This window comes from Centroberyx gerrardi, chromosome 14 (assembly GCF_048128805.1).
Source record: "Centroberyx gerrardi isolate f3 chromosome 14, fCenGer3.hap1.cur.20231027, whole genome shotgun sequence".
In the NCBI taxonomy this organism is placed as follows: domain Eukaryota; kingdom Metazoa; phylum Chordata; class Actinopteri; order Beryciformes; family Berycidae; genus Centroberyx; species Centroberyx gerrardi.
This window is the reverse complement of record NC_136010.1, coordinates 11,836,203-11,864,055: the sequence shown is the minus strand read 5'-3', so window position 1 is coordinate 11,864,055 and position 27,853 is coordinate 11,836,203. Positions and strand designations below refer to the sequence as shown.

The window sequence follows — 27,853 nt, the reverse complement described above, 5'->3', positions numbered from 1 at the left end:
CTTTCCTCCAATCTACAACCAACCACTGAATCTCTGGAACACTCGAATTTACGCCATCCACTCAACCAATCAAAATGTGCGATGGTAAGACGTCGAGTTCAGCCATGTTGTGGTTTTGAATGAGGAAGAAGCGGGAGAGGTTATTCTTTATCGAGTTTAAATGCAATTTAAAGTCACGTTTAGGTTATGTATTTGAGTTCTGGTGCGACTCAAAAATTGTCAATGTTTTTCGGGACGCGTGAGTTGACGCGACTGATCGCATTCCAGTTGAAATTTAAACATAGTTGTATAAATTAGCCGTGTGGCTAACAACGTTAGCTAGCTAGGTAGTTAGCCTAGCGTGCTAACTAGCCAACTCTAAGCTAACTAGCTAACAGTTAGCTCATTTCGTGGAAAAGTAACATGATATTTGTGAGGACAGTTAGCCAGCGAAATAGCTACAGCTAACCTGCCTCAGTCGAATGACGTGCGTTAGCTTCATTTGTTTTGACTGTATTGGCAGGCGGGTTGAAAGCAACCGTAGCGATTTATTTTTCAAGTAGCGGCTTTATTTTTTAAGTTTTCGAACCATGTTGAACAAAATTTACGAATGGATAGGAACAGGCTTTGGTAATCTTCGCAACGGAGTGCCAGCTGCAGACCACTCAGATGCACACGGGGCACAGGAAGATGGTCAGATGAGGAGGAAAAGACCAATTGAATGGTATGAGCTGTAACATTACTGTTCCCTTGTGTACGAGAAGCCAATGAATTTAAAAAGACATGGAAAGAACAAAACTGACCCTAACTTGCATGGAGGTTAATGAGGCAGTTTAGCAGTGGACTCTGCAGGATTGTTATTGCCTCGCTGTGCATGAAGCAGTTCACCCTTTTGTTGTTAAGAGAATTACACACTCATTCTTTATCAAAGTTTGATCACAAATTTCTCTTGTAACTGTGCAGCAGTTGACAGTAATGCTTTTTTCCTTAAGTTTGGAAGATGGACATAACATCGACCAAGATGGCCTAATTATCAAGAAATCTCGAATGGGTAATTGCAAAATCACTCACTTCATAACACATTGTGGTGTGACTATAGGCAAGGATTTAGTTCAATCAGATCTGACCTACTTAATGTGCTTGACTGTATCGGTTTCATTTTTGCTATTTCTCTAGGGGATCTCATTGACACAGTCAAGATTGCAGCTGAAGGGGTAAAGAGTCATAGCTCTAATATGGCTACATGGATGAGGAACAATGTGAGCCCTACCTTGAGGAACATACTGCCTGCCTCCCCTGGTCCTCCACCAGTAGAACCCCAGCCAGAGGCCTCAACATCTGCAACAGCCTGGGCAGGGAGGGAGGTATGGGATGCATTTATGGCGCCTAAACTTGATTATACTGAAGTTACATTGCATTTGCTTACATAGTTCATGTACATATTTGATGTGTTGGGTTACAGGTTGTAGAGAGAAACTCTCTGGATGAAACGTTTGCTGCTCCCTCGACAACATTGGAGTGGAAAACATCCAAATCAGGTAAGAGAATCATTTGCAGCATGCTACAAGGTTTTGCATTTAGGGGGGGGTTACAGTCTTTTGTACAGACCTAAAGCTACTGGTGACGATATGATTCTTATACTGTTTTATCTTTTGACTGTAGAATTCTTCCGAAATGAGAAGTCAGTTATGGGATCGAAAGTCTGCAGGCGACAAGTGTGTATGAGTTTTGCACATCGTGAAGTGCCCAAAACGAATGGGCACTCAATCAGCTTACCACCCTCCAGCACCCCCAAAGTCTATCCCTCTCCACGGCTAGGCAGGCCCCTCAACCTCCGACCACATGGAACGTCAAAGTAAGATGCTGATTTTCTCCTAGTTCTGTAGTTTCTCTTACTTTTCTCTGGAGAAAAGTAACTCATCATTTGAATATTTGCTTTTTGTTCTATGACTTATTATCATAGCGGATGCATTTTTGTCGGTTGATCTTGTTTGAGTAACAAATTGTCATTTTGTCTCTGCAGTCTGTTCAGTGGGATGGGCACAACAAACAACTCCTACACCAGCATGTATGAGAAGACCTTTCCCATCAAAGTGGTGCAGAGCCCGACACACAGCACCTCATCCAGCCGCGTACACAGAGCCAGCCCTCCCTGCACTGCACAGGAGGTCAGACATCAGGACCATACTGGATAAGGCACCTTTTGGGTATTCTCTTATTCAATTGTTGCATTATTAATCTCATGTGTTTCCCCTCTGTGTTGGGCCAGTCTGTCCGTGAGGAGGAGAAGGCGGTGTACAGACAGCTGCTGACCATGGTCTCTGGTGGTCAGTCGTCTTTCCTGCACAACGGCAGCTCACACGCCATCGTTCGGTCGCACAGAGATTTGTAAGTATCCATACAATCACACTGCCCAGGTCTAAGCAGTACCTCATCCCAGTTGTGTTAGTTCTCAGTAACCATTACATACTGCTCCTGCTCCTTTTTTGGAGAGCGAGACAGAGTAGGGGAGATACAGAAGAGAAAGCACTGTCAGGATTCAAACCTAGGTCAGTGGAGGCACACTGGTTGCTCCAGAGGCAGGGACTTAACCATTTGACTGTATCTGGGCACCGCTCTCTCTCTCTCTCTCTCTCTCTCTCTCTCTCTCTTTTGTGACCTGCATCTACCCCCTCCCTTCTCCTCAGCACCAGCTTCCTGAGCACCAGTCGCAGGCTGCTACAGTTCTCGTCCCCTGCTGGGTCAGGGGCAGGAGGAACTTCAGAGGGACCCAGCGGACCCCCCAGCCCCAGAGGTGTATCCAGCCAGAGCTCCAGCAACCTCCCCAGCCCGCTGGGGGCCTCCAGCAGGCCAGGGAACCAGACATGGTCTCCAGATGCTGACCTCAGCTCCAGCGGGGCAGCCACTCTGACGTCTGCACCCTCCCCAGCCGCCCTGCAAGATACCTCGTCTCAGGACACACAGTCATCAGGTACGATTCGCAACCTTTTGTGTTTACAGTAATAGAAATCTAGGTAATGTAAAACAGAATTTCATATTTGAATTGCGTGTTTGCTTGTTTCCACAATCTTTGTGTGGTTGTGATCTTCTCGTCTTTTCTTGCAGCTCATGATGGCGACTCAGTAATAATTGTAAAAGAGCAAAAGGGTAAAAAGCCAGACAGCTCAAGGTTTGTATTTGTTTGAGTCAATGTTACTATTTTATTCCTTCCATTTGTCATATGGCGGGCACTTTTGACCTGAAATCACAAAGTGAACAGTATTATTACAATATTGTTATTTCTTTGTACCAGTCATCCCCACTTCAAATGGGAAATCAGATTCCCATTTAAGATTTTCTCTGCACATTATCAAAGACACAATGTTGAAAATGTCGTAGTGTTTCCCAAACAAATCCACTGAATGAGTGCTCATTGCTTGGTGTTGAGAAGGCAGTTTATTACTCAGTCAAACCACATATTTCATTGGGATCAGTTGCAGGAGTTTTTAACACAGTCATGATTTGATAACACTGTTGATATTGTAGGCTGCATTAGGTTTAACATTAGACAACCTACCTGCTATGGCACTGCATGCATCCTGACATTGAGACAAGCCAATCAATCAAGATATACAGTAACAGCATGAATGTCTGTACTTGCTGATTTTACACAATAACCTTTTCTCTGTCTCTGCAGTGTGCCATGCTTCCAAGCTGAATTATGGATCAAAGAATTGTAAGTACAGACTTAGGCATTTCATTATACAATTGACCCATTATCCACTGATACTATGTTTTAAACGGAGCTACAAGGAAACGAGGTATGTTTTCTCTTGGTAGGACTAGTATGTATGACTCTCGAGCGCGAGAGAGACGGAGACAGATTGAAGAGCAGGAGGCCTTGGCTGCCCAGCTGCTGCGACAGGTGAGTCTGCGCTACAGAAGCCCTCTTTTAGATTTGGTTGTACCATGTCTTGCTCTTGGGTCTCCTGTTACTCCACTAACCTGTCTGTGATCCTGGTCCTCAGCGTCTGTCTGAGGAAGGGCAGCGTAGCCCAGATGTGGAGGTCCATGTACGAGTTCCTTTGGAGAAGGAAGTTCCTCTGACTCCTGTCATAGAAGAGCCGAAGCCCCTGGAGGAGAAACCAGAATTCCCTGAACTCACTGAGGTATAGTTATCATGTCTTCAGTGTGTATGCACAGCTCTGTTTGTCTAGTTTGCTCCACCAATCCCTTGGTTCTTTTAACTCTTCGTCTCGTCCAGAGATGTGATAGGTCTAGGTTTTTTTATTTTTTCCCCCTGGCCTTTTTTTTTTTCTTTTGGAAATATTCATGTATGACTAAATCATATTTCCCCCTACATTTTTCATTCTCTCTCTCTCTCTCTCTCTCTCTCTCTCTCTCTCTCTCTCTCTCTCTCTCTCTCTCTCTCTCTCTCTCTCTCTCTCTCTCTCTCTCTCTCTCAAGGAGATGGAGGTTGAGGTGAACAGGGCGCTGAGAGGAGGCAGTCCACATGACGTGTTGAGTGAAGGCTTTGGGCTCAGCCTCACACGCAAGGACCTGCAGACCCTCAGCCACCTCAACTGGCTCAATGATGAGGTGAGCGCACATCATCCTGAAGTTAGGATCTCAAAACTGCCATGGTGCCCTGGTGTGTGTCAATGGCAAGCAGTTGATATTACTATTACACCAGATGGACACACTACTGTCATCTTTTGTGGTTATGCACCACATAACATTCAGCAGGTGCTTGTGGCCTTAATGAATCAAGTACAATGTACATGTAGTATTTGTTGTTGCACTTCCAACCGTGCCACACAGTTGTGCTTATCTCTCTCTTCGTCTCTCTCTTCTTATTCTCAGGTGATCAACTTCTACATGAACCTGCTGGTGCAGCGCAGCAAGGACCCCAGCCTGCCGTCAGTTGATACCTTCAACACTTTTTTCTTTCTCAAGCTGCACAGCAGCGGCTACTCTGCTGTCCGCCGCTGGACCAAAAAGATGGACATCTTCTCTGTGGACATCCTGCTGGTTCCTGTCCACTTGGGGGTGCACTGGTGCCTCTCTGTAAGTTAGAATGACTACATTTATCGATCAAAAAGTAAAAGCTAGTCTTGTGATTCATATTGCAAATTTGTTTACATGGGACTCTTTCACCTAGGTGGTGGATTTCCGCAAAAAGGCCATCATGTACTTTGATTCTATGGGAGGAAACAATGATGAAGCGTGCAGGATATTGTTGTAAGTTTCAGTGTTCTCACATTTGTTTGTGGCATTGTATAGCTATTTGAAGCTTTCACTGCTGCATATTGATTGATCTTGAAACTAATTTCATTGAGCCTTTAAAATGTAATTGGGACCCATGTACGGAAAGTAATTGGTTTTGGTGTCCACAGAGAATACCTGCAGCAGGAAAGTAAGGACAAGAAGGGCAAAGCACTGGATACCTCAGGCTGGTCTCTGCACAGCAAAAGGCGCAATGTAAGTCCTGCACACATGGCCCACAATGTAGGATTTAAATGGGGCATTAAGTAATGTATGACTTTCATCAACAGGAGTGAGCTAGCTAATGAGAGCAGAGATCCATTAGAAATGTCTAGTGAAGAGGTAATATATCACTGTGCAAAATAGTATAACAATAATAATACTGCTTTGTCATCTGCTTTTTTGGCTTGAGAACAAAATGTCTTCCAAAACAGACTGGAAAGTGAGTTTTGAAAGACAAAAATCTCAGCTCCTGGCAATCATTGATATAATCGTTGATTATTATTGATCAACAACCCCATCAAACCCTGCAGATATATTGAGGTCATTTTGTGCTATGGGACAGTGAAAAGCCTCCTTAATGCATCTTTACTGTGCATTAACATTCAACTAATTGTATTCAACTAATTAACTTTTTTTTTTCTCCCTTACTCTCCTACAGGAAATCCCACAGCAGATGAATGGCAGTGACTGTGGAATGTTCACATGCAAATACGCAGAGTACATCACCAAAGACAAGCCAATCACATTTACACAGGTAGGCACTAACACAACAAAAGAGGATGCATCTGATAAATCCTGTCATAGTGGCAGGTGTGCCACCAACAAAATGGCTAACATGATTTCCCTGTTCGATTCACAGAAACACATGCCCTACTTCAGAAGAAGAATGGTTTGGGAGATTCTGAAACGTAAACTGTTGTGAGGTCGAGATGAGGATTGTGAACTGGCACAGCTAGCTCAAGGCGTCAGAAGTATGTGTGACGATGGTGGCTGTGCTCTGTTCAACAGCAGGATCCTCCTAGTCCTTTTCTGGGGAAGACTCGCACACCAGCCCGTCCGGATCAGGACCCAGCTCCGCCACGCCACGTCCTCTTAGGTCAATCTAGCCCTTGGCCGATCTTGGCTGCTGTGACACGGCTGGAGCAGAAAGCACTGCCTCAGTACTCTGCTCCAGCTTGTTTTTTTGGTGCACCCACGGAGCATTTGGTATTGCAGCTAAAACACTGCGCATTTTGTATTGGCCAGCCAGAATTGTTTGAAGAATCAGACTTTGTACTGACTTACAAATCATACTCTGAGCTGTAATATGCTAAACCACAGTTTGATGCACACACACAAAGTTTACATGTTGTTTTTGTCTTGCAAGGAGATGATTACAATGCATTATGCTGCATCATATTATAACAGCAGTAAAAATACTCTTTGGTGACTGCCCACTGTCAATGTTTGTGTACCAGTTATGTGGTATATTCAAAGAAAAATTGTTTTTGAAGTTATCAGTTACCGTGAAATTGTAAATACCCTGACAACAAAATTGTTCGTTTTTTTTTGGATGACATGAATCAATATTTCAGGCTACAGGGTTGTCAGAAGCAACATTGTAAACTATGGGCATCTATTTGGGCATCCAACTTCATCTGTTTTTTGCCCTGCAAGATGAACCATGACACCTAAATTAGTAGTATTTATTTTTTTTTGTCATTTATTTGTTGAAAATGCACAAAAACCTTCAAATGTGTCATTACCTCAGAGTATGGTTTGTAATGAAAATGGAAGAATTGGTGATACATATTCATGTATTTCCATGCCACTGACCTGAAAGTGTAACACAACAGTCTTTGATACACCCTAAAAGAGCTGGATACAAAGGTATTACAATTTCTTACTTATCCATGAGTCTTGATACAAGATTGTAAACTGAGGTTCAAAGTCTATTTTATGTATTTGAGGTTCCAACAGCAACTTTTGGGCATATTCAGGATATTTTAAACTTTGTACATAATTATAACTATACAGCCTCTTGGACAGTGTATTTAATATACATTTTTTACCTTTTTCGTATCCATTTTTTATCTAGATCAAAGTTCCTTTTAGAAATAAATTCCTCATGTATTGTGACTGTTCTTTTGTGTATTGCCTGAAAATCAGCCAGGTTTAATATATAAACTGCCGCTTTTGGTATGTGGGAGAGAGCCTGGACATGTGTCTCGGCTTAGAGCATTAACTCTTTTACAGGACAATAAATATGAACATGCAGATGGTCGCTGGTGTAATAAAAAGCACACAAACCACAGTGAAAAAATCTTTTAATTAAAAAAAAAAAAAGGACCAAGTTCAAAATCAAACCAAATTAAAGTTTTAACAGCTGTAGTTTTTTTCTATGAAGGGGACAAAAGACTTGCACCATGGCACAGAAGGACAAACACATAATTGAGACAACTGAGGAGAGGTTTGATGCATGACAACCAGAGATAGGACTGCAAGGACATTGTTCAACATGATTTGCAAACTGACCCCATGTGTGACTTGATTTATTGAACGAGCTTCAGCTAAATGATTTCTAAACACTTCGCAATCCAAAATTAGCAGCAATAGTTCATTAGACTCAATAAACCACTAGGAAATCTGTAACAGATTTTTTTTCTTCAATATTTTGGATAAAAATAATGGAATGACAATGGAACACAGACAAAATAGTCATAAAAAAAATCTGGTAAATATTTCTTTGCTTTGTAGATCTATGTTCAGAGTAGTTTGATATAACAAAAATCTCTTCAACATTAGCAGTGCATGAGAAAAAAACTATTCCAGTCAGAGATCCAGCCAATCAATTCTGTGTAGCACCCTATAACCCTTTCAGTGAAATCTAAGGCATTTCTGTGAAGTTTTATTTTCTCATGGAATTAATAGTTGGTTTCATGGTAATAAAAGAAAGAAAAACTAACAGCTTCAATCACTCCGCGTGAAAGCACATTAACAAACAGGACTAGACGAGAGAAACGTAATTGACCAATACATAAAAAATGCAACTGGATGGAATGGAAATTACATCTAACATCTAACTCTCTCCAGGGTCAATATTAACAAACTGCCTAGATCCATCCTAGATCAGTGGACCACAGTAGTGAGATCCTCTGTTAATATAGACCCAGACTGCAAACCATTGGGTGACTTCTTTGGTGAGACAGAAAACAAAACAAACAGGACATTTGCAATTGATAGACAGGTTTCGTCTATCAAGCACACCTGCCTTTTTTTTTTTACTTGAATAGATTTCCTATAGTCGTCTTATAAACCACACTTTTGGATTTGAAAAAAAATTCCCTTTTAATGCAGCCATTTTACTGCCAATTAATGAGCCAAAGATGAATGTGTCAATCAGGAAACTAAAGACAAATCTATTCACGTCTAATGAAAATGAAAGCCACTGAAATAGCAGAATGTGAAGTCATTTTGTGAGGTGATCCATTGTCATAATGTGAGGTGTCTCTTAGATATCTGTAGTATTGCATTATTAAGGATAATAAATTAATTGCATAGACCATCAGACCGTGGGCATGTTTTCCGAACATTGGACGGAAGAGTTAAGGATATGGACACAGTACCAGCTGTGAACAGCCATGAGAACTACTGTAGTTAGTTATTGTCTATGAACCTTGTACACTAACTGAATCTACATTGCTCCGGCATGATGAGGTAAGTTAAGGTTTTGACCATATATCTCTTACATTGTTCCCCACTGCTTGGGGCACAACTCTGACAATGCATATGAACCTAGCATACATAATTCATCCATGATCGGGAGTTATGCTCATAAAGTGACACAGACAGAATCGTGTCTTCAAAACATTAAAGCCTTTTTGACATCATCAACATTGAAACCAGAGCAAGAGAAGTATGCCAACATACAAACAAATCACTATCTCAAAAAGAAAATGCGTTGTTGAAAACACACCTATTCATCATTATTTGAAGCACACAACACGCTACCAAAAATAAAATCAAAGCCTCTTTGAAAAATAGGATCAATCTTAAAAGTATTAAAATTGAATTAAAAAAAAAATCTTGAGAAAACTTTCTTTAAATAAAAAAAACTGTAATAAAAAACATGAGGGAGAAAACAGTAATGCAGAAGTAGAAGCAAACACACAGTAATGGCCAATATCAAAGCATCTGTATACTGGCCATATCAATCCACCTCAACCTCCTGAAGAAATAACAGGACAGAGACACACTTTTAACAGTTGATTTCCTTGTCTATGTAATAAGAACTTCATACTCTAATAACAACATTTAGGTCTCGCTGCAGAAAATAAATGTGTGGTTTCTTTTTGTGGAGATTCACCGTCCGCTTTTATAAAAGCAAATTGTGTAAAAACCTGTTAACTGAAAATACATAGCAATAGACTAATTGCTACGTACACACAATTTGATCAAATGTTGTTATTAAAATAACTGTAGCATCATTACACTGACAAAAAGAAACCAAAAGAAAACCTAAATAAACTCAAAACTCTTATGTACAGGCAGCTCTGTGTGAGATGTGATCCCTGTTGAGCAACTTTGGATATAATCAAGTGGAGCAGCTCAAATTTGAAACTTTCTGATCATATTTTCTGGAACGCTTTTAGTCTATTAAGCTCTTTGAAAGCAGTCTTTTATATGAAATCTGTCATCGCTGACCATCATCTCTAAATCATCACTTCATTGTAATCCGTTGATTGTCTGAAGCTTTGTCAAGATTGTTGGAACTATAAATTATTTGAGACTCAAGTGCCAAAAAGAAGTGAGACCACTTCAGTTAAGGTTTCATGCTCGATAAACTTGCTGCCACTTTGATAGAAGCTAATCCAAGTTAGCACCATATGTGTCCAAAATAGAGAGTCCTTGGCTTTTTGTTTGCTTGCTTGTTTGTTTTTTAAGCCTTCTCTATTCGAATATTTGCACTAATCAATAAAACAATGACGCATGAAGCTAAAAACACAACAAAACAAAAGAATTATGTACAAAAAGGCAGGTTCAAAGCTTGAAAGTATCAGACAAAAACGAGAAGTAAAATCAGCATATCTTACAATAGGTGAAAACGAAACATGACTAAAAATGATACGTGGTGTTGAAATGTTCTGTTCCTGGTTTTATTCTGGCTCCCCAGAGTAGTACTAGAAAAAAAAATCAAATATGTGCACAAAAAAAAACAAAAAAACAACAACCGTGAAATGTGTGTAGTGTGTGTTTGTGTGTGACAGGTTTTTTTTTTTGTTTTCTTGACCGTTATCAAAATAGACGCTCCATGTTCTGTTCTTCCATTTCCCATTGCCTGCCATCCTCTAGTCTTGCTTGTATGGAGTAAAAGAGTTTGTCATAAAGTATGAGTTTGTAGAAAATATCCTTTTGTCCTCTGTGTGTGTAACAGTCCTTGTTCCTCCCGAGTGTCTGGTGCCTTAAGTCCAGAGTCCCTGTGCTGGGTTTCAGCAGTCGGGCCCCATGAGAGTCACTCCGGCTCCAGAGGAAGATCTGACACACGGTGACAAGACCAGACTATTAGCAATGAAAACTACTATTACATGGTCTCACATCTCTGCATTGTTTTTATATTAGCTCCATGCATGTGTGCACATACAGAGATACAGAACAAACATGCACACACACACACTAGACATCAGCAAAAACCCACCTCTGCCACCTCTTCACTTGTTATGCTGGTAGGAGTAGGTTGTGTGTTCTGTGGGTGTCTCTATGGCAACAGGTTGTTGGACGGCACTTTCCTAAAAGAGAGGCGGTAAAGATCAAATCCATGAGTGTTTCACCGGCCACATTATAGATTTATCTCATTCGAGTGAGGGGAAAAAAGGGCACGGTTTATTACCTCAACTGAGACGTTGGTGGCAGGCACTTGGGTGTACTGGGGGATGTAGGTCCCCTGCATAGAGGTGTTTGCAGGCATATACTGTAACAGAATGGAAACAATAAGCTCATAAGACTTGACAGCGACTCAACATGGCTGTATATTGGCAATATCGTTGAATATGAACTCGAAGAATAGGAGAACTTTCCTTAAAACTGCACTAGGCGAGATTTTTTATGTAAAAATACACCTGTGTTTTCAGCCTAAATCACTAAGTGGTGCTGCAGTAGAGAAGAGAGTCCCATCCCCTTGTTGAGGATTCACTCTGTTTGCCCACATAAAATCCTTGTGTTCTCCGCCCACAGTAAGTGACGAATCAAAACATAAGAGCAACATCCAAACTGTCTCCTCAACAGCAGTGATCGAGCGCTCCGTCCAGAGGAAGCTGGACTCACCAACATGAGATCGTTTGCCTCTCTGGTCCTTTTGGTATCTTTTGGTATTAACCGATCACAGACTGGCTGGGTTGGTAAACATGAGTGTGCTGTGTGCAGTTTACTGCCGTCATCTCACAGGATTTCTGGGGTATTTCCAATCTAGGGTAGTTCCAATTTTTCAAACAGTTACCCCTCGCTGCCATTTGGAGCCGCCAACGTGTAAAGTTGCTTAGTGCAGCTTTAATTGCAAGATTGATGATAGAAGTACGCAGGTCCTGATAATTACAATTTATCTATTTGATAGCTGTATGATAGATTCTACACTCTATATGTCACTGACCGTGCCACTGCTGCCCATGGAGAGGTGGCTTAGCTGTTGTGTGAGGGGTCCCATCATAGAGGTCGGCTGGATGGACATGGTGTGGTCCATTCCTGGTGTCAGGACCGCTCCCTGTGGATAAACAAAGTGTTAGCACTCACCATTTAATACACAGAGACTGCTAGTCCGACAGACAGACAGCCTCTATTCAGGTAACAGAATATTACAACGGCACGCTGTCTTCTATAACAAAAACAGGAAGGGAGGCAAACAACAGATACTCACTGTGGGCTGCATGAGGTACGACTGGTGATGCATCCAGGATGGGTTGTGGACCTGCTGGGGCAAGAAAGATACACTTTATGATACATAATATAAAAGCGTCCTCCAACTTAGTATCTAATGGTGAAGTCCTATAAAAATGCTTTGTTTTCTTCGGATTTAAGAGTTCTTTTATTAAAGGATTCAAACCCAGGACGTCACAGTTACGCGCCTTAGCCAACTAACACCCCAGCTTTAAGAGTTTTAACACCATAGTACCTGGTAGGTAGATACAGGTGAATGCATGTACGGGGAGAGGGAGGTCTGCGCGATCATCCGGTTGGGGGCAATGCTGTAGGGAGAGGAGTAGAACCTGTAGAGACACAAGTCATTAGTCACCGGAACATGCTCCCAATCTGGCCGATTTATCATGGGCATCTATCAGATTAGTAGCACTCACCCATTCTGTAAGGCTGTGGTGGGGTCATATGTAAGTGTCATTCCTCCCTGGGGGAAAAAAACAGAAAAACAGACAGAGCTATTAACTAAATACTGCATCAACGTGACGGTGAATCACTGCAATGTATCAGACGCCTCAAACAATGTAGCATAATAAAAAATATGAGTTTCCAGATGGGTCATAAAAAGCATGAAAACGAAAACTCACCGTCTCCCCGTCTCTCGTCCAGGGCCGGCCATTCTGCAGATACTTCCCTTGGCTCTGACGCTTCTTCTGGCCGCCATCGGCAAATTTACACAACAAGGGCTCCGCTGGCACTGGGATAGAGTTTTGATTCACATGTTATATCAAAGTAGGACAATATTGTGTGATGGAGGATTATATCCAATATCATTACAGTACATTTGTTTCTTTGATTTGTTATTTGTTGAAAGGACGCTACATGCAATCAAGATGTCACCTCAATGACATGAATTAAATAAAAAAACCTCACCTGGCACTCCAGGTGGAGTCTTGATATATTTGCCATTGAAATGTTGGATGATGGCCTCACATTTCTCTGTTGACTCCATCCTGCAGGAGAGGGTTATTTTTATTTCAAGTGATTATTAAAAACAATCATTGTGTATAGCAGTAGCAGTAGCAGGTGGCAAAGCATCACTGATTTGTTCCACTTTGACAGAGTTTAATATTTTCTACCCATACTGGCCACCAGAGGGCTCAGTCACCATTACTCAAATTCAGTCAAAACTGCAAGTACTGGAAAATAAAGTTGATCTACAGTGTTAGTATTAACTACTCTGGTTTGGAATTTTGCCTCATATTACCTAATACATGTTTTATTTTTTTTCAAGGAGGTGAAGTTACACCGAAAATGATCGACTTTAGACAACCGTTCAAGTACTTTTTTTTTTTTAATGATTTTTTACTTGAAAGTTCACAGTATAGATCAGGTGAGAGAGAAGGGAATGACATGTCCCAGGCCGGATTCAAACCCAGGACATTACGGTTACATGGTACAGGCCCTAGCCAGCTGAGCCACCAGGACCCCCCACCCCCCCCAGTACTTCTGACTGCACACCCAAAGCATATACCTGGCAAAGCCCACGCCTCGGCTGGTGCCGTTGGCGTCGCGGAGGATGCGTGTGGAAATGGCCTGGCTGAAGGGCTTCAGCATGTTCTCCAGCTCCTGCTCGTCCATGGACACCGGCAGGTTGGAGATGTACAAGTTGGTGGGGTCCTGCTCCTGTTGCTGGATGGAGAGAAGCCAGGAGAGGATTAAGGATGAGGAACAGACGCAGCTCTTCTGTGGCAAGATGACAGGAGTCCTCCAATAACCAAAAGCCTTCCAAAGCTGCCGTCAAAAGCACCAGGAAATTTATATAACCTTTTAACAGGAAGTGTTTAAAATCTCTCGTATTTGGGAGGGTGGAGGGCGGAGAGTGGAGGACGTCAGACAGTTGGAAAAACAGTCTGAGAGAAAGGGTAGAGGGGTGAGGTTGAGGGCGGATTTCATTTTGGCCTGTGAGGAGTTGAGCTGCATGGAAGAAGTCTGAGGAGAGGGAAGATATGCAGAGATGGGGGAGATAGTGGTCTGGCTGGACTTCAGCTGAACTTCTCTCTCTCTCTCTTCCCCCTTCATCTATCCTTCTCGCTCTTTTCCTCCTTCGTTCTCTCTCGTACTGCATCTCCAATACTTTATTACCAAAGGGGTAGAAGACAGGCCCATTGTGTGCGACTAGCCCCTTAAGAGGATGAAGGGGCAGGTGCCAGGTAATGTGATATCAGAGCATAATTACATTTCAAAAGGCTCTCCATCCATGGATGATCTAAAATGATTATGTGCTCTCTGTGGAGAATCACAGAGAAGACATTTTGGACAAAGACCTTTGGAAATGATTTGGAGAACATCTAAAGCTTCGTGCTATCATATTCCCACAAGCGACCATTATCATCCTGTTTCCCTGGGCATGGTGATAATATGTCACTCACATGCATGCAGTTATATTCATGTGTTAATCCTGACCTTGAATTCAGGCGCAGGGGCCGGCTCTGTCGGCTTGCATAAATCAGCCAAATTATGCAGCTATTTCAAAGCTGAATCTGAAATTCTTAGAGAACGACCTCAAAGAAACTCTTCTGGAGTGCCACAGTTTCGTCTTATGCCTTTGATTTATTTGGTAGGCTTTCCTACCTTGCTCCCTGCTCAAACAAATTGAATTTGACCAAAAGCAACGATAGCTTGTAAGATAAGTAATCTGCATCTCCCTCTAACCATTTTGCATATTCATTGCTTCGAAGTGCAGATGTGATTAAAAACCTGTAACAATGCATTGTGAATTAATTTCCATGCCATGAATAATGCATGTGTAATTGCTGCGACCTGTGGTGAAGGTGATTTCTCCCTCACCTCCCTCCTCCTCTTCCACCCTCTCAGCAGTGAGAAGTAGTGGTGAGGAGCGAACCCATGGGAGCAAGGAGAAAAGACCTGCTGTGGATTTCAACCACAAATGAGTCAGAGTGAGTCAGAGAGAAATCTGACGCAAACATAAGCCATGCTGTAAACCCCAGAGTGAATGGGCGACTGAAATCAAGTTACTTTGTGAGTGAGAAGCCGTATGAATGTCAGTGATCCAGCTTAACGAGAGATCAGCTTTCCCAGGGTGTTAGTGGTGTGTGTGTGCGTGTGTGTGTACGTGTGTGTGTGTGCGTGCGAGTATGATGATGATCCGGTTGAGACAAGGTTGGTAAAGTGCGTGTGTGGTTGTCAAGTGCGGTGTGTTAGTGTGCGTGTGTGTGTGTGTGTGTGTGTGTGTGTGTTGACAGGGCGGGTGGCTGGGCACAGGGCCTGCTGACTGGGGAGCTGCTCAGACACTGAGTCAGACGCCACCAGGGAGAACAGACAGGTCCTTTGTGCAGGGAGCTCAGAGAGCAGGCCCTGGGACACGCTCCCCCAGCACCGTCACTATGCAGCACGACACACACACATGTACATCATGTATGTGCGCACACCCATTACACACCCATACCTATCTGCATCCACACCCTCTTGCTTGTGCACACACATATTGTAAAGTATATTCATAGCCATGAATACACTGGTATAAGCATAAACCCATGTGCATATGTATGCAAGCCCTGCAAACACACGCACACACACACACACACACACACACACACACACATACACACAGACTGAGAGGCTTAATTGGCTTACATTCATGAGCCACTGCTCATATAATACCCTAACAACGAAAAAACCATAGGGAGAAAGGGAGCAGGGGAGATAGAGAAAGATCCTGAGACAGCATGGAAAGAGAGCGTGCATAAGCAGAAGATAAGGTCAATGAACAAAGAGATTTTTCCACAGTCCAACTGAGAGTTCCTACTGCAAGGTTAATGAATTAAGAAGATCATCATTAAATTCATAATTTAAAACTCATCTTTATCACTTCTTGCGAAATCACTGTCAAGATGTCTTCCCCATAAGGAGGGATGTGAAGTTTTTCCACACGTGCTTTGGATTTAATCCTGACCAAGATTCTAAATTAACCTGATTGCAAGTAGTGTGAAACGGGTCGACTGCGTAGTAATTCTCATGGGTGGGAGCAGGGTTCTTACCTTGGCCATCTGAGCCTGCACTCCACCCGCCTTCAGTGCTGTCACCGCCTTCTGAGCTGAGGCTGGACTGTCAAAGTCAACAAAGCCATAGCCTGCAGGGACCAAGACAGACAGCAGCATACTTTTAACTTATGACAATGAGATATGCATACTACAGGATTCTATGGGCACAGGCATGTCGCATGAACTCACGAAGCACGCACAGTAGTGTTTGAATTTGAAGAGACAGGCAGCCAGGTTTGGATTAATGTGACAGTGCCTTTCCACAGAAGACAGATGTGGAGTTATGCAACACTGCTCACAGTCATGTTACGTCAAAATACACACCTGTTGAGTGGGGATAAGTGTGCAACTAAACACACAAAAGAAGGTCCAGCACAAAATGTTTGCGCTGGGTACATATAGTGAAGAGTGTGTCAAAAATGTACCATAACCTCAACTCCTCACCTTTGCACTTGTTGGTGGTCTTGTCCAGGATGGCCTTGGTGGACACGATTTTCCCATACCTGTAAAACATTGAGGTTTATGCTCAGGATGTATTCTTCCATTGTGTACAGAAAATAATTGCTTGTTTACAATCCTTATTAGCATTGCAACACAATTGAAGTAATGGAGTTTCTATCTACACGAAACATACTATACAGACTTTGTGCTCGACGACTATTGAATTATAATTAAGCTGACAGATTGAGTAAAATGAAAGCTGAATACAATTACATCCGCTGATAATAAATGATGTTCAGAGGGAAATGTTTTTGAAAGGGGATGGGACGCAAATTGAATGAAATAAGAGTAACGACCCGTGGGTTTCTGCTTGCTGGAAAGAACTATGGATTTCCATATCTTATTCATTCCAGCCCACATGTAGATGCCGATAGGGATCATACCTCAAGGGGAATCAAAAGTGACATGACAATATTGTAAAAATTAATGTCTCCGCATTTTCAGACAGCACCACAATGCACTGTCAACATGAACAATGCTGCATTGTCTGTCTAGCTGGCCAGCTATAGATATTGCAGATGTATAGGATACGGCCTGGCTTGGGCCGATGCTTCTGTGCAGCAGAGTGTCTATCAGTTCCCATCTCTCCAGGCATGTGCATGCAGTGTAATCTGATATGCCTCTCCTTGGCTGTCCTGTCCAATGCTGGCTCACATCCACACTCTCACTCTGCTAACCAGCTTCTCTCTAGGCAGCATTCTGCTCCTCGGCTGGGTCTTAGTGCCCCTCCCGGTTAATTCCTGCTTTCACCCAGCTACACTGCACCACTGCAATATATCAGATGGGCTAGGAGAGTCACTTTCAAAATGTGCTCTTTTAAAGATCTACTGATTACCTGCTAAAATTGTAATCTGAAATGTAATTGATTGAATTACTCTAAATTGGTAATACAATCTGATTCTTTTCAGTTACTGTTAGATTACTTTACTTCCAGACAGAAATCTGCAAATCCCTTCTCACCTTACCTTGGTGACTAAAGGTCACCATGAGATTGAGGATGATTATGCTTTTCTGGCGTTATCCAAGAATGATAAATTATTGACTTGGATGCATCTACATCAGTGGATTATACTACTACATGTGCAGAATATAAATACTTAACTATGGAGTGTGCAGCAGGTTCATATATTAGTGTAATTACAACTATCCCACCCCAATATAGAGCAATGCAAGCAGACCAAACCATAATTGGTCTTCCAACATATCAACTACTTAAGTTCACATTCTTTCTAACACTTACGTATGTTGAGCTGCTCATTTATCCTATCAAAATGTTACGGTTGGCCACATAATATGAACTCAGTCCCAGAAGAAACAACTGAACTGAATTCATCCAGTGTTTGCTCACTCTAGGTCTCTTGTATTATGCATTTGACCTCCTATACAACATTACTATTTCATGGTACATTTCTGCTTCTAAGCTATAGAGCGGATATGCCACCAATTGCTATGGAATAACATAATTGTCTGGAACACTTAATGATGACTTCCTATATTTTTCATATGCATCGTCGATTTGACTACACAGCAGCCCATAACCAGTCTACAACTTCAGAAAAATTAGAGTTAGTGGTTTAGCTGTGAGCTGTTCTTGCTGCCCTGCGTACACAGTGGAGATGCCCGCTTACTGAATTCAGCTCAGAGGTCTGGGGCTACATGATGCGGAGCGAAAAGAGGGGCTGGAGACTCAGCCATGTGTGAGAGAGCACAGTGTCCAGAGAGTCCAGCCCAACGTCCATCCATGGTCAACCACCAGAGACAGAACCGGGGCTAGAACCAGAGCTACAGCCAGCCATCCAGAGAGACGCTGCAGGGGCCGGGATGCAGAACCAACCCCCATCCCCTTCTTTTTCATCCCTCACTCCCTCCACACTATATCTCAGAGCCTGCACAGAACAACTCTCGGCGTGGGGGAGGGGAGCCGGGGGAGTGTTGTTTCCTGATAGTATGCGCGCCTTTACTGTTGTTCAAACTCGAGTAAAGTAAATCTAATTTACTCTGTGACTTTTCCTCTTGCTTTTTTACATCCCCATCTGCGACCGATCTCTCTATCAAGCATAATTGGATACAGTATCCCCTCTCAGTCCAGTTCAACAGAGAATTACATTGGCCTTAATGTGCTCTGCTAAAAGGCAAATTTCATGCAGTGATTTTATCTGCTCTGTAAAAGCAGAAATATGAGAACTACCCCCACAGAACACCACCTGACACACAAACCCTGAACTCCATTCACTCCTCCCCCTCTGATTCCCTCCATCCCACCCCCCTCTTCATGCCATTGCCCTTGTTTGTCTTTCCCTTTCCCCTGGGCTCGCCGTTTCCTGTAGGGTTGGGCAGCCTCATGTGAGCCATATCTTCCAGACAGCTGTAAAATAGCAGGCCTCTCCCTCTCTCCCTCTCTCATTCAATCTCTCTCGCTCCCCTTCCCTCCTTTTCTCCCACTCTTCTCCTCTCTCAAAGTCTCTCTCTGCTCTTCTGGATCTCATCACCAGGCTCCAGTATTCAATTAAGCGAACCCAGATCATTTATCTCAACCCAACTTGTTTTGATGTGTTTCATTGAAGATCTAACAAACACAGATCGCATGACGCTGTTGTTTGACGTCTGACTACATGCTGCCCACATCACAGTTTTCAGACAACATTCACACTGATGAGCAACACAGTGAGGTATTTATAGTGCAGAATATGACTTTGAATAAGGACAGAGTATACTCAACATTATCATATTGTATGAAGGTCGTTTATAAGACTAAAGCACAGAGGAGTGATAATTCATATAGGATGGAAGGCTAAGGAGGAGCAAGAAGAGAGAGAGGACAGAAAGAGAGAGTTAGCGTGAGAGAGTGAGACTAAACATTCAGTACCTAGTTGTTGGAAAGTCTGTGCTTGGCCATGCTAAACTGAAAGGTCTCAGTTTGCAGCCCAAATGGTTGTTGGTTTTTCCATAAGGCCACTAACTGATGGCACTTAAAACATACTTTGTGGATGAAAATGTGGCCCTCTTCTCAGTTCAAGAAATACCTGCTTGGGTATGCTTTAGCACTGATGTGTATTTCGAATGTGTAAATGGGCCTTTAGAACAACAACAACAACACATATATGATTAAACACAATGTTATATGTCATAGGTCTCATTTATTCATCCATCCATTCATTTATCCATCTATATCAACACATTCATCCATCTATCCCGCCATCACCCATCTGTCCATTCATCCATTAATTCATCCATCACTCTGTTCTACCTTTATCTACTCTGCTCCTCTAACCTGCTTCATTCACACCGTGGGCAGCCTGGGAGAGATTTATTGAGGGCGCGTGCAGAGGTCGGGGTGATTTGTTGTTAGGCTACTTACGGCTGACAGAGCTTGACCAGATCCTGGTCTGTGGTTCCTGGGTGGAGGCCACGGATGTACAGGTTGGTTTTGCTCAGCTGCTCTCCCCCACTGCCGCTGCTGCCATTGCTGCTGCTGCTGGTGGTGTTGCTGTTGGGGCTGGGAGGAGCCATCTGATGGCTGGAGGGGGACACATACGTCTGCTGCAGGGCAAAAAGAGCGCAGGGTCAGATTTTTGGATGGTACAGTCATATACGAAGCAGAATTTTATTTATGATCATTCCTTGGGTACATGAAAATGGATGTATAATCGATGCAGTAGGTAATTGGGTTTGAAGCAGGGAGTGGTATGAGTCAGCCAGTTCCTCAGAATGGCCCACTGAGTGACTCTTAACTACATGCTTATCTGGAGAAAATCAATTAAGGATACAATTAGCCAGATCACCAGCGACAGTGGCTGGTTAAGCTGAAGGCATGGTGTCAATAGTATCTAATAGACCATGGGGTCAGAGCCAGCACATCAATAGCAATTTAACTGCTTTATCTGACTTAAGTGCTTTCTGGAGATGAGATGAGATGAGATGAGATGAGATGAGATGAGATGAGATGAGATGAGATGAGATGAGATGAGATGAGATGAGATGCTATAGGTAGGTTAACTGGGCTGTTGCAGCAGCAAACTGTAATAGGATACAGCCAAGACAATAGAATATAAAAAAGAACAGAGCAGATGGGAGATATATATATATATATATATATATATATATATATATATGTGTGTATACATAAACATATGGAACCGACAATTTTAACACTAGAACGTGTTGAAGTAGAAAAGTATGAAAAAAGGATGGATTGCAGCAGTGAGACGGTGCGCAAAAAAGCAGCAGTGGTAGCAGTAGAACATACTGAGACAAATAAAAAACAAATAAAAAATCAATGTATGATATGATGAGAATATACCAAAAACATGAAATATGTGCAGTATGAAATGCTGCATATAATGCTGCATATGTACAGGAAGTGTCTATGCATTGCAGACGTGTATTACAGGCGCTCACTGTGGTTTAGTAATGGTGGGAAAACATAAAACATCGCCGATACCATTGATACCATGATTATGAGGTCACACAGATACTTCAAGCATTTACTGTTAACGTTAATCAAATCGCAGTAGCCTCTGCAAGCCGCGGGCAACGATTCAATCACACCAATATCGAGCTAACCCTGCTTGGGAAGGAGAATCATTAACAGTTTGAACGAATGGCTGGCTCCACAAGTCAATGTTCACTTTCAGTCCACGCAAAAAATAGAACAGAGGAGCAACTTGCTGTTCCCGAAGAAAGGCATCGAATGGAAGAGCAAAAGTAATTACCTTTTTCAGATTAAACCCTTGCACACTGTCCGGAGTTTCAATTTTCCAAGCCTATCTCCACTTGTCAGCTATGTTTGGTCCTGCCGTTGTCTCCCTCTCAGTGCTGGAGGAGGAGGAACTGTTTGATTAGTTAGGGTCACCAGTCCCGGCCCCAGGGAACAATGGGATGGCTTGTTGGACACCACAAGGTCACCAATGGACCACCAGCTTATTAACAGAGAGGGAGTTGTCAAAAGACTGCAGGAATCAAGCTAATTATGACCTCTGTCCTTTTTTTTTACTGCTCTGTATCTGTTCTTACTGATAGTTCTGAGTTTAAATTAAACTAGAGAAGAGTAAATGTTTACCCTGTGAATGCAAAACCATTTTCATTTGAATTTGAAAACAGGAAAAATGTGGACTCTGACCTGATGTCTCCAGCAACAATAGAACATGAACTGTCATTCAGGTTGTTTGAATATATCTTGTAGCAACATCCTTTCAGAAACAACTGACATAGCAACACCAGTGCTGGTGGTGCAAGCTATTCTGATAGTATCTGCTCTGTATCCCCACTAACACCCAGCTGCCTGATGTTTTCCAAACAGTTTTGAATCAACGCAGCCTTCACACCATACTCCCTCTCCTCCATCAAACTGAGAGTCGCAGTGACTCTTGCACAGCCCATTCATCCTGGTCTCCTCCTCCTCTAATCTCCTTCGCTTCTTTAGCATCAATAGTATTGTTTGTTTTTCCAAAATCACAGCCTCCCCTTGCCTTCACTCCAGGCAGCCTGCGCAGCCTATCAGGAGGGATGCACCTGCAGCGGCCTGGGGAGATAGGATCTGACTGGAGACCCGGTCTCGGCCCGGGCCTGGCTAGCGAGGCCTGTCTAATTGGGGTCTGAGCTTGTTAGCGGAAAGCGCTAATCCCTCTCATGTGCTCTCTAGTCAGAAGGTAGTGTCTCATTAAGGCCGCTTCGCTAGGCTCCTTCTGAGAAAAGGATGGCAGTGAGTCAGATCCACACCTACTCCCCATCTGCCCCAGCACCCTGCCGCCAGCTCCAGGTGTTTTGCCACACACATACAGTGATGCCAATCGTGACGGTGCAGTAACACATGCAGAATAACACACACACACAGTCACTCAAGAACATGACACAGACTGATTACAGCATTATAAATCGTTTATGATTACCAGTTTCATAATCTACAGTTATACTTGTTATATATACTTATGATCTGCACAAAAACATCATGAATTTCTATGTTCCTGTGTTTTAAAAGGTTGGGAGGTGAGTAAGTATGCCGAGAAGCTGAAATGTGCATGATCAGGAGTCACTTATCTCACTTCACTGCCTGTAACATTGCATTAATAATGCTTACCCTCAGTCAGTCAGTGCCCCAAGCCTGACCTGCTGGCATGTAACTGATTTCCTTCCTGCTTGTTACCCTTCAGTCAACAGCCACCTACATGTTTGCTTACACTGCCCCTTACATGCACCACAATGTCATCTCTGAGCATTCTTTACATTCCCACGCCACAAACAAATGTTTGTGTTTGTCTCCTAGAAGGGAAAAGGGGGGGTTGGTGAGGGTTAAGATCCATGGTTCAAGCTACAGTCGTTAACACGTGAACCACATTCCTTGATGCATCACAAGTTCTATGGGAACTGGCATTCCTGACAACGAGACAAGATCAACCCTGACAAATACAGGAAATCTTTCTGTGCCTACATGCAGCAAACATACAATCTACATGAGCATCAAAGTCACAAGAGGCATTCCCTTTTTACTACTTATAATGACACATTAATCGTAGTTGCTTGTTAACTCTAATGCTCAATTGCTTCCAGCCACTGTGAACAGAAACCCTATAGGCAGTATGCAGTCTTCACATCCCCATTACTATCGCAGTTTATGCTGCCGTTGCTGCCCGATGATATTTCAAGTCTTTGCCATGCTATTACAGTTCTGCAAGGAGCATGAGTACAGTAAGTGGCCCACAACATGGTGCAGAGAGGAGGACTGTGCCCCAGGCAGCAACTGAAGAATGATGAGGTGATTACAGTTGGAGAGAGCGGAGGTGATGCCCGCGGGGAGCACAGGTGACTCAAAGACTTCTTATCCGAGAAAGAAGACCGAGCAGTAAGCGAGGCAGGATGTATAGTCATACCAAAGATATTAGCCTGATCTCTGGTATGAACCATGAACACAAATCTATGGCTCCCAGACAACTGGGCTTTGTTCTGGCAACAAAGATAACGAACAGTTTGTGTAACTGATACCGAGGATGTTAGATCAATCTTAACACAATCTTTCCTAACGTCATCGCATTTATTTCTTTCATTTAATTTTCTCTAACCCAAGATGTAACAGTAGTTTCCTACAGAGTCCTGGGAAACCATAATCCAAGCAAATGTAGCATTCATAGAGTAAATATAGAAATGAAAAGTATGAGATTATTCCACTGATCTTGTCAATAATATTATAGAGGTAACACACACCTAACTGAATTGATCTCCAAGTTTCAAACATAAAAACTATTTCGCTTATCATTATCAAAGATACATTTAGTCTATATCAACACATTCTAACTTTCCAGGGTCGATAACTCTATAATAGCATTTGAAAAAAAGCTATTGCACAAGCAAATTGCTCAAATTATAGCCTAAAATATGCCACAAAAAGTATTATTTATGCTATGTAAAAAAGCACAAATCTATTTACTAAACACTGAAGTTTTGCATCTTGAATGAGAAAGAAATGTGTAAAACATTGATTCCTACCTGCTTTGTAAAAGTAACCTTAACCGGCACCGTGGAAAAGATCATGTTGTTACAGACACAATCACTTTATACTATATTTCTGCTGTCGTATGCAAAAAAAAAAACAAAAAAACTATACTAGGTGTGAAGAAATAAGTGAAGTAAGTGTGAAGAGTGATGAAAATCCTTAGCGGCTTGTGGCTAACAGGTGAGACTTTTCCTTGTTCTCCTCCTTCTGAGTCAATCCAGTTCCATTAAAAAACAGCATGAAAATCCCTACAAAATTATGTTTTCAGTAGGTTTCAAGCACCCTGAAGGAAGAATTCAGGACAAGGTTTTACAGAAAGGGATTCACCCTTTAAAGAGGAATGATCAGGCTCTCTTGTCCATGTGAACTGAACCACTGACAGACAAGAAATCAAGGTATGTGAAACACACAGGGGAAAAGAAAAGGGGGGATGCGGAGGGGAAGCAAGGGGAGGGGTGGGGGGCTAATCAAAAGCAGAAGAAAGGAGAAAAAAATCTCTTAATCCTTTTCTTTTCTCCACCCTTTTCCTCATAGTAAAAGACACAGACCAGGGGTTACCACTTGACGTGGGATTTACAAGTTTTCCCTCTGTGTGACTTTGGAGCCCTAACAATGTGGAATAAAGTTGGGGGTTTTTTTTAAAGGAAAAGGTTTGAGTTTGCAGGAGCAGAGAGAGCCCTTCTTGAAATGAGCACATTGTCTGAATCCAGGATTCCAGGAATTCCAGGTCATTAATCTGAGCAATCTGAATTCCTGCCAGCCGTGAGGCAGGGAAGGGAATAACACAGGCAAGGAGGGAGGTGTTGGATTTCAGCATCGTTGAAACATTATTCAAGAAATGCTGAGAGTCAGTCATCGAAATACTTAATATGCCATTCCAGACAGACAGAGCACAGGCCTACATATTCCAGCAGCAGAGTTACTTAAAACACAATCTGGTATTAATCTCAATGCTAAAATTAATTCTACAAAAAAAAAAGAAAAGAAAGAAAAATACCCTAATTCTACTGAAAGAAACACTCATAATACTTTAAATCCTGCAGTATTCTTTAGTTACTTTCACCAAAGGAGGGCTTACAACACCATTTTGCATTACCAGCTTCATCATCATCATCATCATCATTTCATAATGTTCCTGAATACAGATATGATGGACTAAGTGTACAGAGTCATTTTATACAGGAAAAACAACAGCTGAAATTAGCTAACAATGTTACATCATGAATAATTAATTAGCACAGGCAAGGTAATCAGTTAGACCTTTCAAAGCCTATTGTTCCTGCTCTCATACACGTTTGTAACTATATATCAATATTAGACTTATTACACATCTCTGTAACTGTTTCCCCCCCCTTTTTTTTTCTTTTTCTTTCATTGTGCCATGCAAACATTTTCAGTCATCATTAGTAGGACTCAAGGGGTGGGGCATATCTGTACGCGTAAAAGAGGAAAAAAAAAAAAACTTTGCTAACTTGTGGTTTATTCAATGAAACATTACCTAGGCAAAGATGCAGTCGAATAAACACCCACGAATTTATATTAAAGTCGAAGATAATTAGCCGTTGGTGGCTTGTTCCGAGCCTTACGGGCATCAACACACAGTTTGCAAGCTTATACTCTATGTGTTATGTATAGGAAGAGAACAGCGACCGTATCGGAACAAACGAAAGCTAACTGTAGTAGTAATCCACGGGCAATATTTGTAACGGTCCTCGTATTCGTTGTTACAACCCCACAACAACAACAAACAGTCGACAGCGACGTTGTAGCGGCAACTAAAGAGAGAGTTTAAACGTTGCCTATGATCCACTTTCAAGGACACTGCAGCTTATATAGTCGAGCAACCTAAACTGGAGAGAGACAAGAGCTCGGACAACGCTACACCGAGAAATGACTCGTACTTCAGAGAGAGAGAGAGAGAGGACAGTTAGGTCTGTAATATATCGCGTTTACCTTCTTGTTATTTCTGCTGGTGTAGCCGTTGTATGGGTTGATTCCTGTCCTTGGCGGCACAGAGAGCAGCATTTTTACAGCGCTATGTCCGGAGCGGAGAGCACAGCCAAGCCAGTCAGCTGACGTCAGCCAGGGAAATTCAGCCTGGAACAGCGGTAGTGATTGGAGTCGCTCCCCCAGCAGCACTCTGCTGTACCCGACACTGGCGTTGGTTATAGGCTGTGTGTTGTTGTATGCGAGTTTATTTCAAGGGGGTTCACAAACTTTTTCATGACAAGGACCCCCCCCCCCCCCCCACTAAATAGTTACAAATTTGACCGGGGACTGAATTTGATAGGATTATTACAGCAAGGAACCCTATCTGAAAAGGGTTTTGATTTAGTATACAAATAGGATGTAGGGTCTAGGGAGTAGGTTTTGACCGATGAAGGTGAATTTTTGTACTGAAGCCAGGGGTGAGTGATTTGGGGCCCCTAGGCAAAGGCAAGAATGGGCCCCCTTGAATCCCAACCTTCACCTTTTTCAATCCATCCTTTCTATCCTCTCTTGACAAAGAAAACTATGATACGCACATGGTGTCATTTACCATGTTTTGATGCTGATCATCCTCCTTTATTTAAGATAAGATAAGACTGCACTTTATTGAGCCCCTTGGGGAAATTCAGGTAAAGTACATTCCCATACCGGGAGTCGAACGCGGGCCACCTGGGTGAAAACCAGGAATCCTAACCGCTAGACCATATGGGAGGTTTCAGGGGTTACCAAGCTTGTCAAGGGTCAAGGCCCCACCCCTCCCCCTCCCCTTCTTCCCCTGCTAAATAGTTACCAATTTGACCAGGAACTCAATTTGATAGGATTATTACCCAAGGAACCTTATCTGAAAGGAGTTTTGATGGTGTAGGGAGTAGGGTTTGACTGATAAAGGTGTTGGAAGGCCAATAATGATTTTGCACTGAAGCCAGGGACGGACATAGTGATTTGGGGGCCCTAGGCAAAGGCAAGCATGGTTCCCCCTAATTCCCAACCTTCACCCTTTTCAATCCATCCTTTCTATCCTCTCCTGACTAAGAAAACAATAATACTACGCACATGGTGTTACTCACTATGTTTTGATGTTTTCGTCATCCTCCTCATCTTCATCGTTATTATCGCTAATGTTTACTTGCCCTTGGCACTGAGCATCGGTTGTCACGGCAGCACACCCACCATCATTGTTGCCGTTGCTGCCAGCAGTGGAGCAAACATTTGCTTCACTAGAGCTCACTAGAGCTTGAACTTCGAGGCAGTGGTAAAATTGGAATTGGAAATTAGGAAACACTAGCAGCACTTGATTCTTTCATTAAAAAAATTGTCAACAAAACTTCTATTTTCCTCTCTGTTTTTTGTTTTGTTTTTCTGTGCCACTTGAGTAGCGTTGCTTCATTTTTTTTACTTCTCTCACAGCAACTGGTGAAAGGAAAATTAACTTAAAGTCAAGCAACAATATTGCGCTAGAATTGAAGTGGAATAGCCCTCTACCACTACAGCCTGAGGGGAGTGGCCATCACTCAAGATTGAAATTATTTTTATTGTAACAAATTGCTAAAAAATAAGTTTATATTACTTCTATTCTTGTCTTTTGTGGGGTCCTCTGGCTGCCTGGGCCTGAAGCTAAGGACAGACTAGACGATTTTAACGCTGATTCTAAGCCCGATTCGAATCTGGGCTAGTCAGGGTTGGGGGGGGGGGGGGCACTCTGGCC

At 42.5% G+C, this 27,853-nt stretch overlaps 2 protein-coding genes and 1 non-coding gene across 7 annotated transcripts; 1 reads left to right on the top strand and 2 right to left on the bottom strand.

Annotated features, from left to right (window-relative positions):
- The first annotated feature begins 97 nt into the window (after nucleotides 1-97).
- On the top strand, nucleotides 98-7,586 carry senp1 (SUMO specific peptidase 1). Of its 2 annotated transcripts, XM_071906786.2 has the most exons (19): nucleotides 98-703; nucleotides 972-1,030; nucleotides 1,156-1,343; nucleotides 1,442-1,517; nucleotides 1,642-1,834; nucleotides 2,003-2,147; nucleotides 2,249-2,367; nucleotides 2,472-2,528; nucleotides 2,667-2,950; nucleotides 3,085-3,148; nucleotides 3,656-3,694; nucleotides 3,799-3,883; nucleotides 3,987-4,127; nucleotides 4,426-4,557; nucleotides 4,822-5,025; nucleotides 5,120-5,199; nucleotides 5,355-5,439; nucleotides 5,885-5,980; nucleotides 6,086-7,586. In XM_071906786.2, the coding sequence occupies exons 1-19, from the start codon at nucleotides 570-572 to the stop codon at nucleotides 6,146-6,148; spliced, it is 2,244 nt and encodes a 747-aa protein (XP_071762887.1). In that variant the 5' UTR covers nucleotides 98-569; the 3' UTR covers nucleotides 6,149-7,586. The 2 variants fall into 2 exon arrangements, with proteins under 2 accessions (XP_071762887.1, XP_071762888.1); XM_071906787.2 differs by lacking the exon at nucleotides 2,472-2,528.
- On the bottom strand, nucleotides 7,522-26,230 carry LOC139917613 (RNA-binding motif, single-stranded-interacting protein 2-like). Of its 4 annotated transcripts, none has more exons than XM_071906778.2 (14): nucleotides 26,113-26,230; nucleotides 20,032-20,213; nucleotides 16,617-16,675; nucleotides 16,170-16,261; nucleotides 13,643-13,800; nucleotides 13,042-13,121; nucleotides 12,756-12,865; nucleotides 12,549-12,595; nucleotides 12,368-12,461; nucleotides 12,113-12,166; nucleotides 11,849-11,959; nucleotides 11,093-11,173; nucleotides 10,901-10,991; nucleotides 7,522-10,740 (listed from the first exon to the last, which is right to left on the bottom strand). In XM_071906778.2, the coding sequence occupies exons 1-13, from the start codon at nucleotides 26,182-26,184 to the stop codon at nucleotides 10,914-10,916; spliced, it is 1,218 nt and encodes a 405-aa protein (XP_071762879.1). In that variant the 5' UTR covers nucleotides 26,185-26,230; the 3' UTR covers nucleotides 7,522-10,740; nucleotides 10,901-10,913. The 4 variants fall into 4 exon arrangements, with proteins under 4 accessions (XP_071762879.1, XP_071762880.1, XP_078144163.1 ...); XM_071906779.2 differs by having other exon boundaries at nucleotides 12,113-12,163; XM_078288037.1 differs by having other exon boundaries at nucleotides 20,032-20,210; nucleotides 26,113-26,207.
- Nucleotides 26,231-26,787: 557 nt separating this feature from the next.
- On the bottom strand, nucleotides 26,788-26,859 carry trnae-uuc (transfer RNA glutamic acid (anticodon UUC)). Its single transcript has one exon. It is a non-coding gene; the product is annotated as a tRNA-Glu (tRNA).
- Nucleotides 26,860-27,853: the final 994 nt, after the last annotated feature.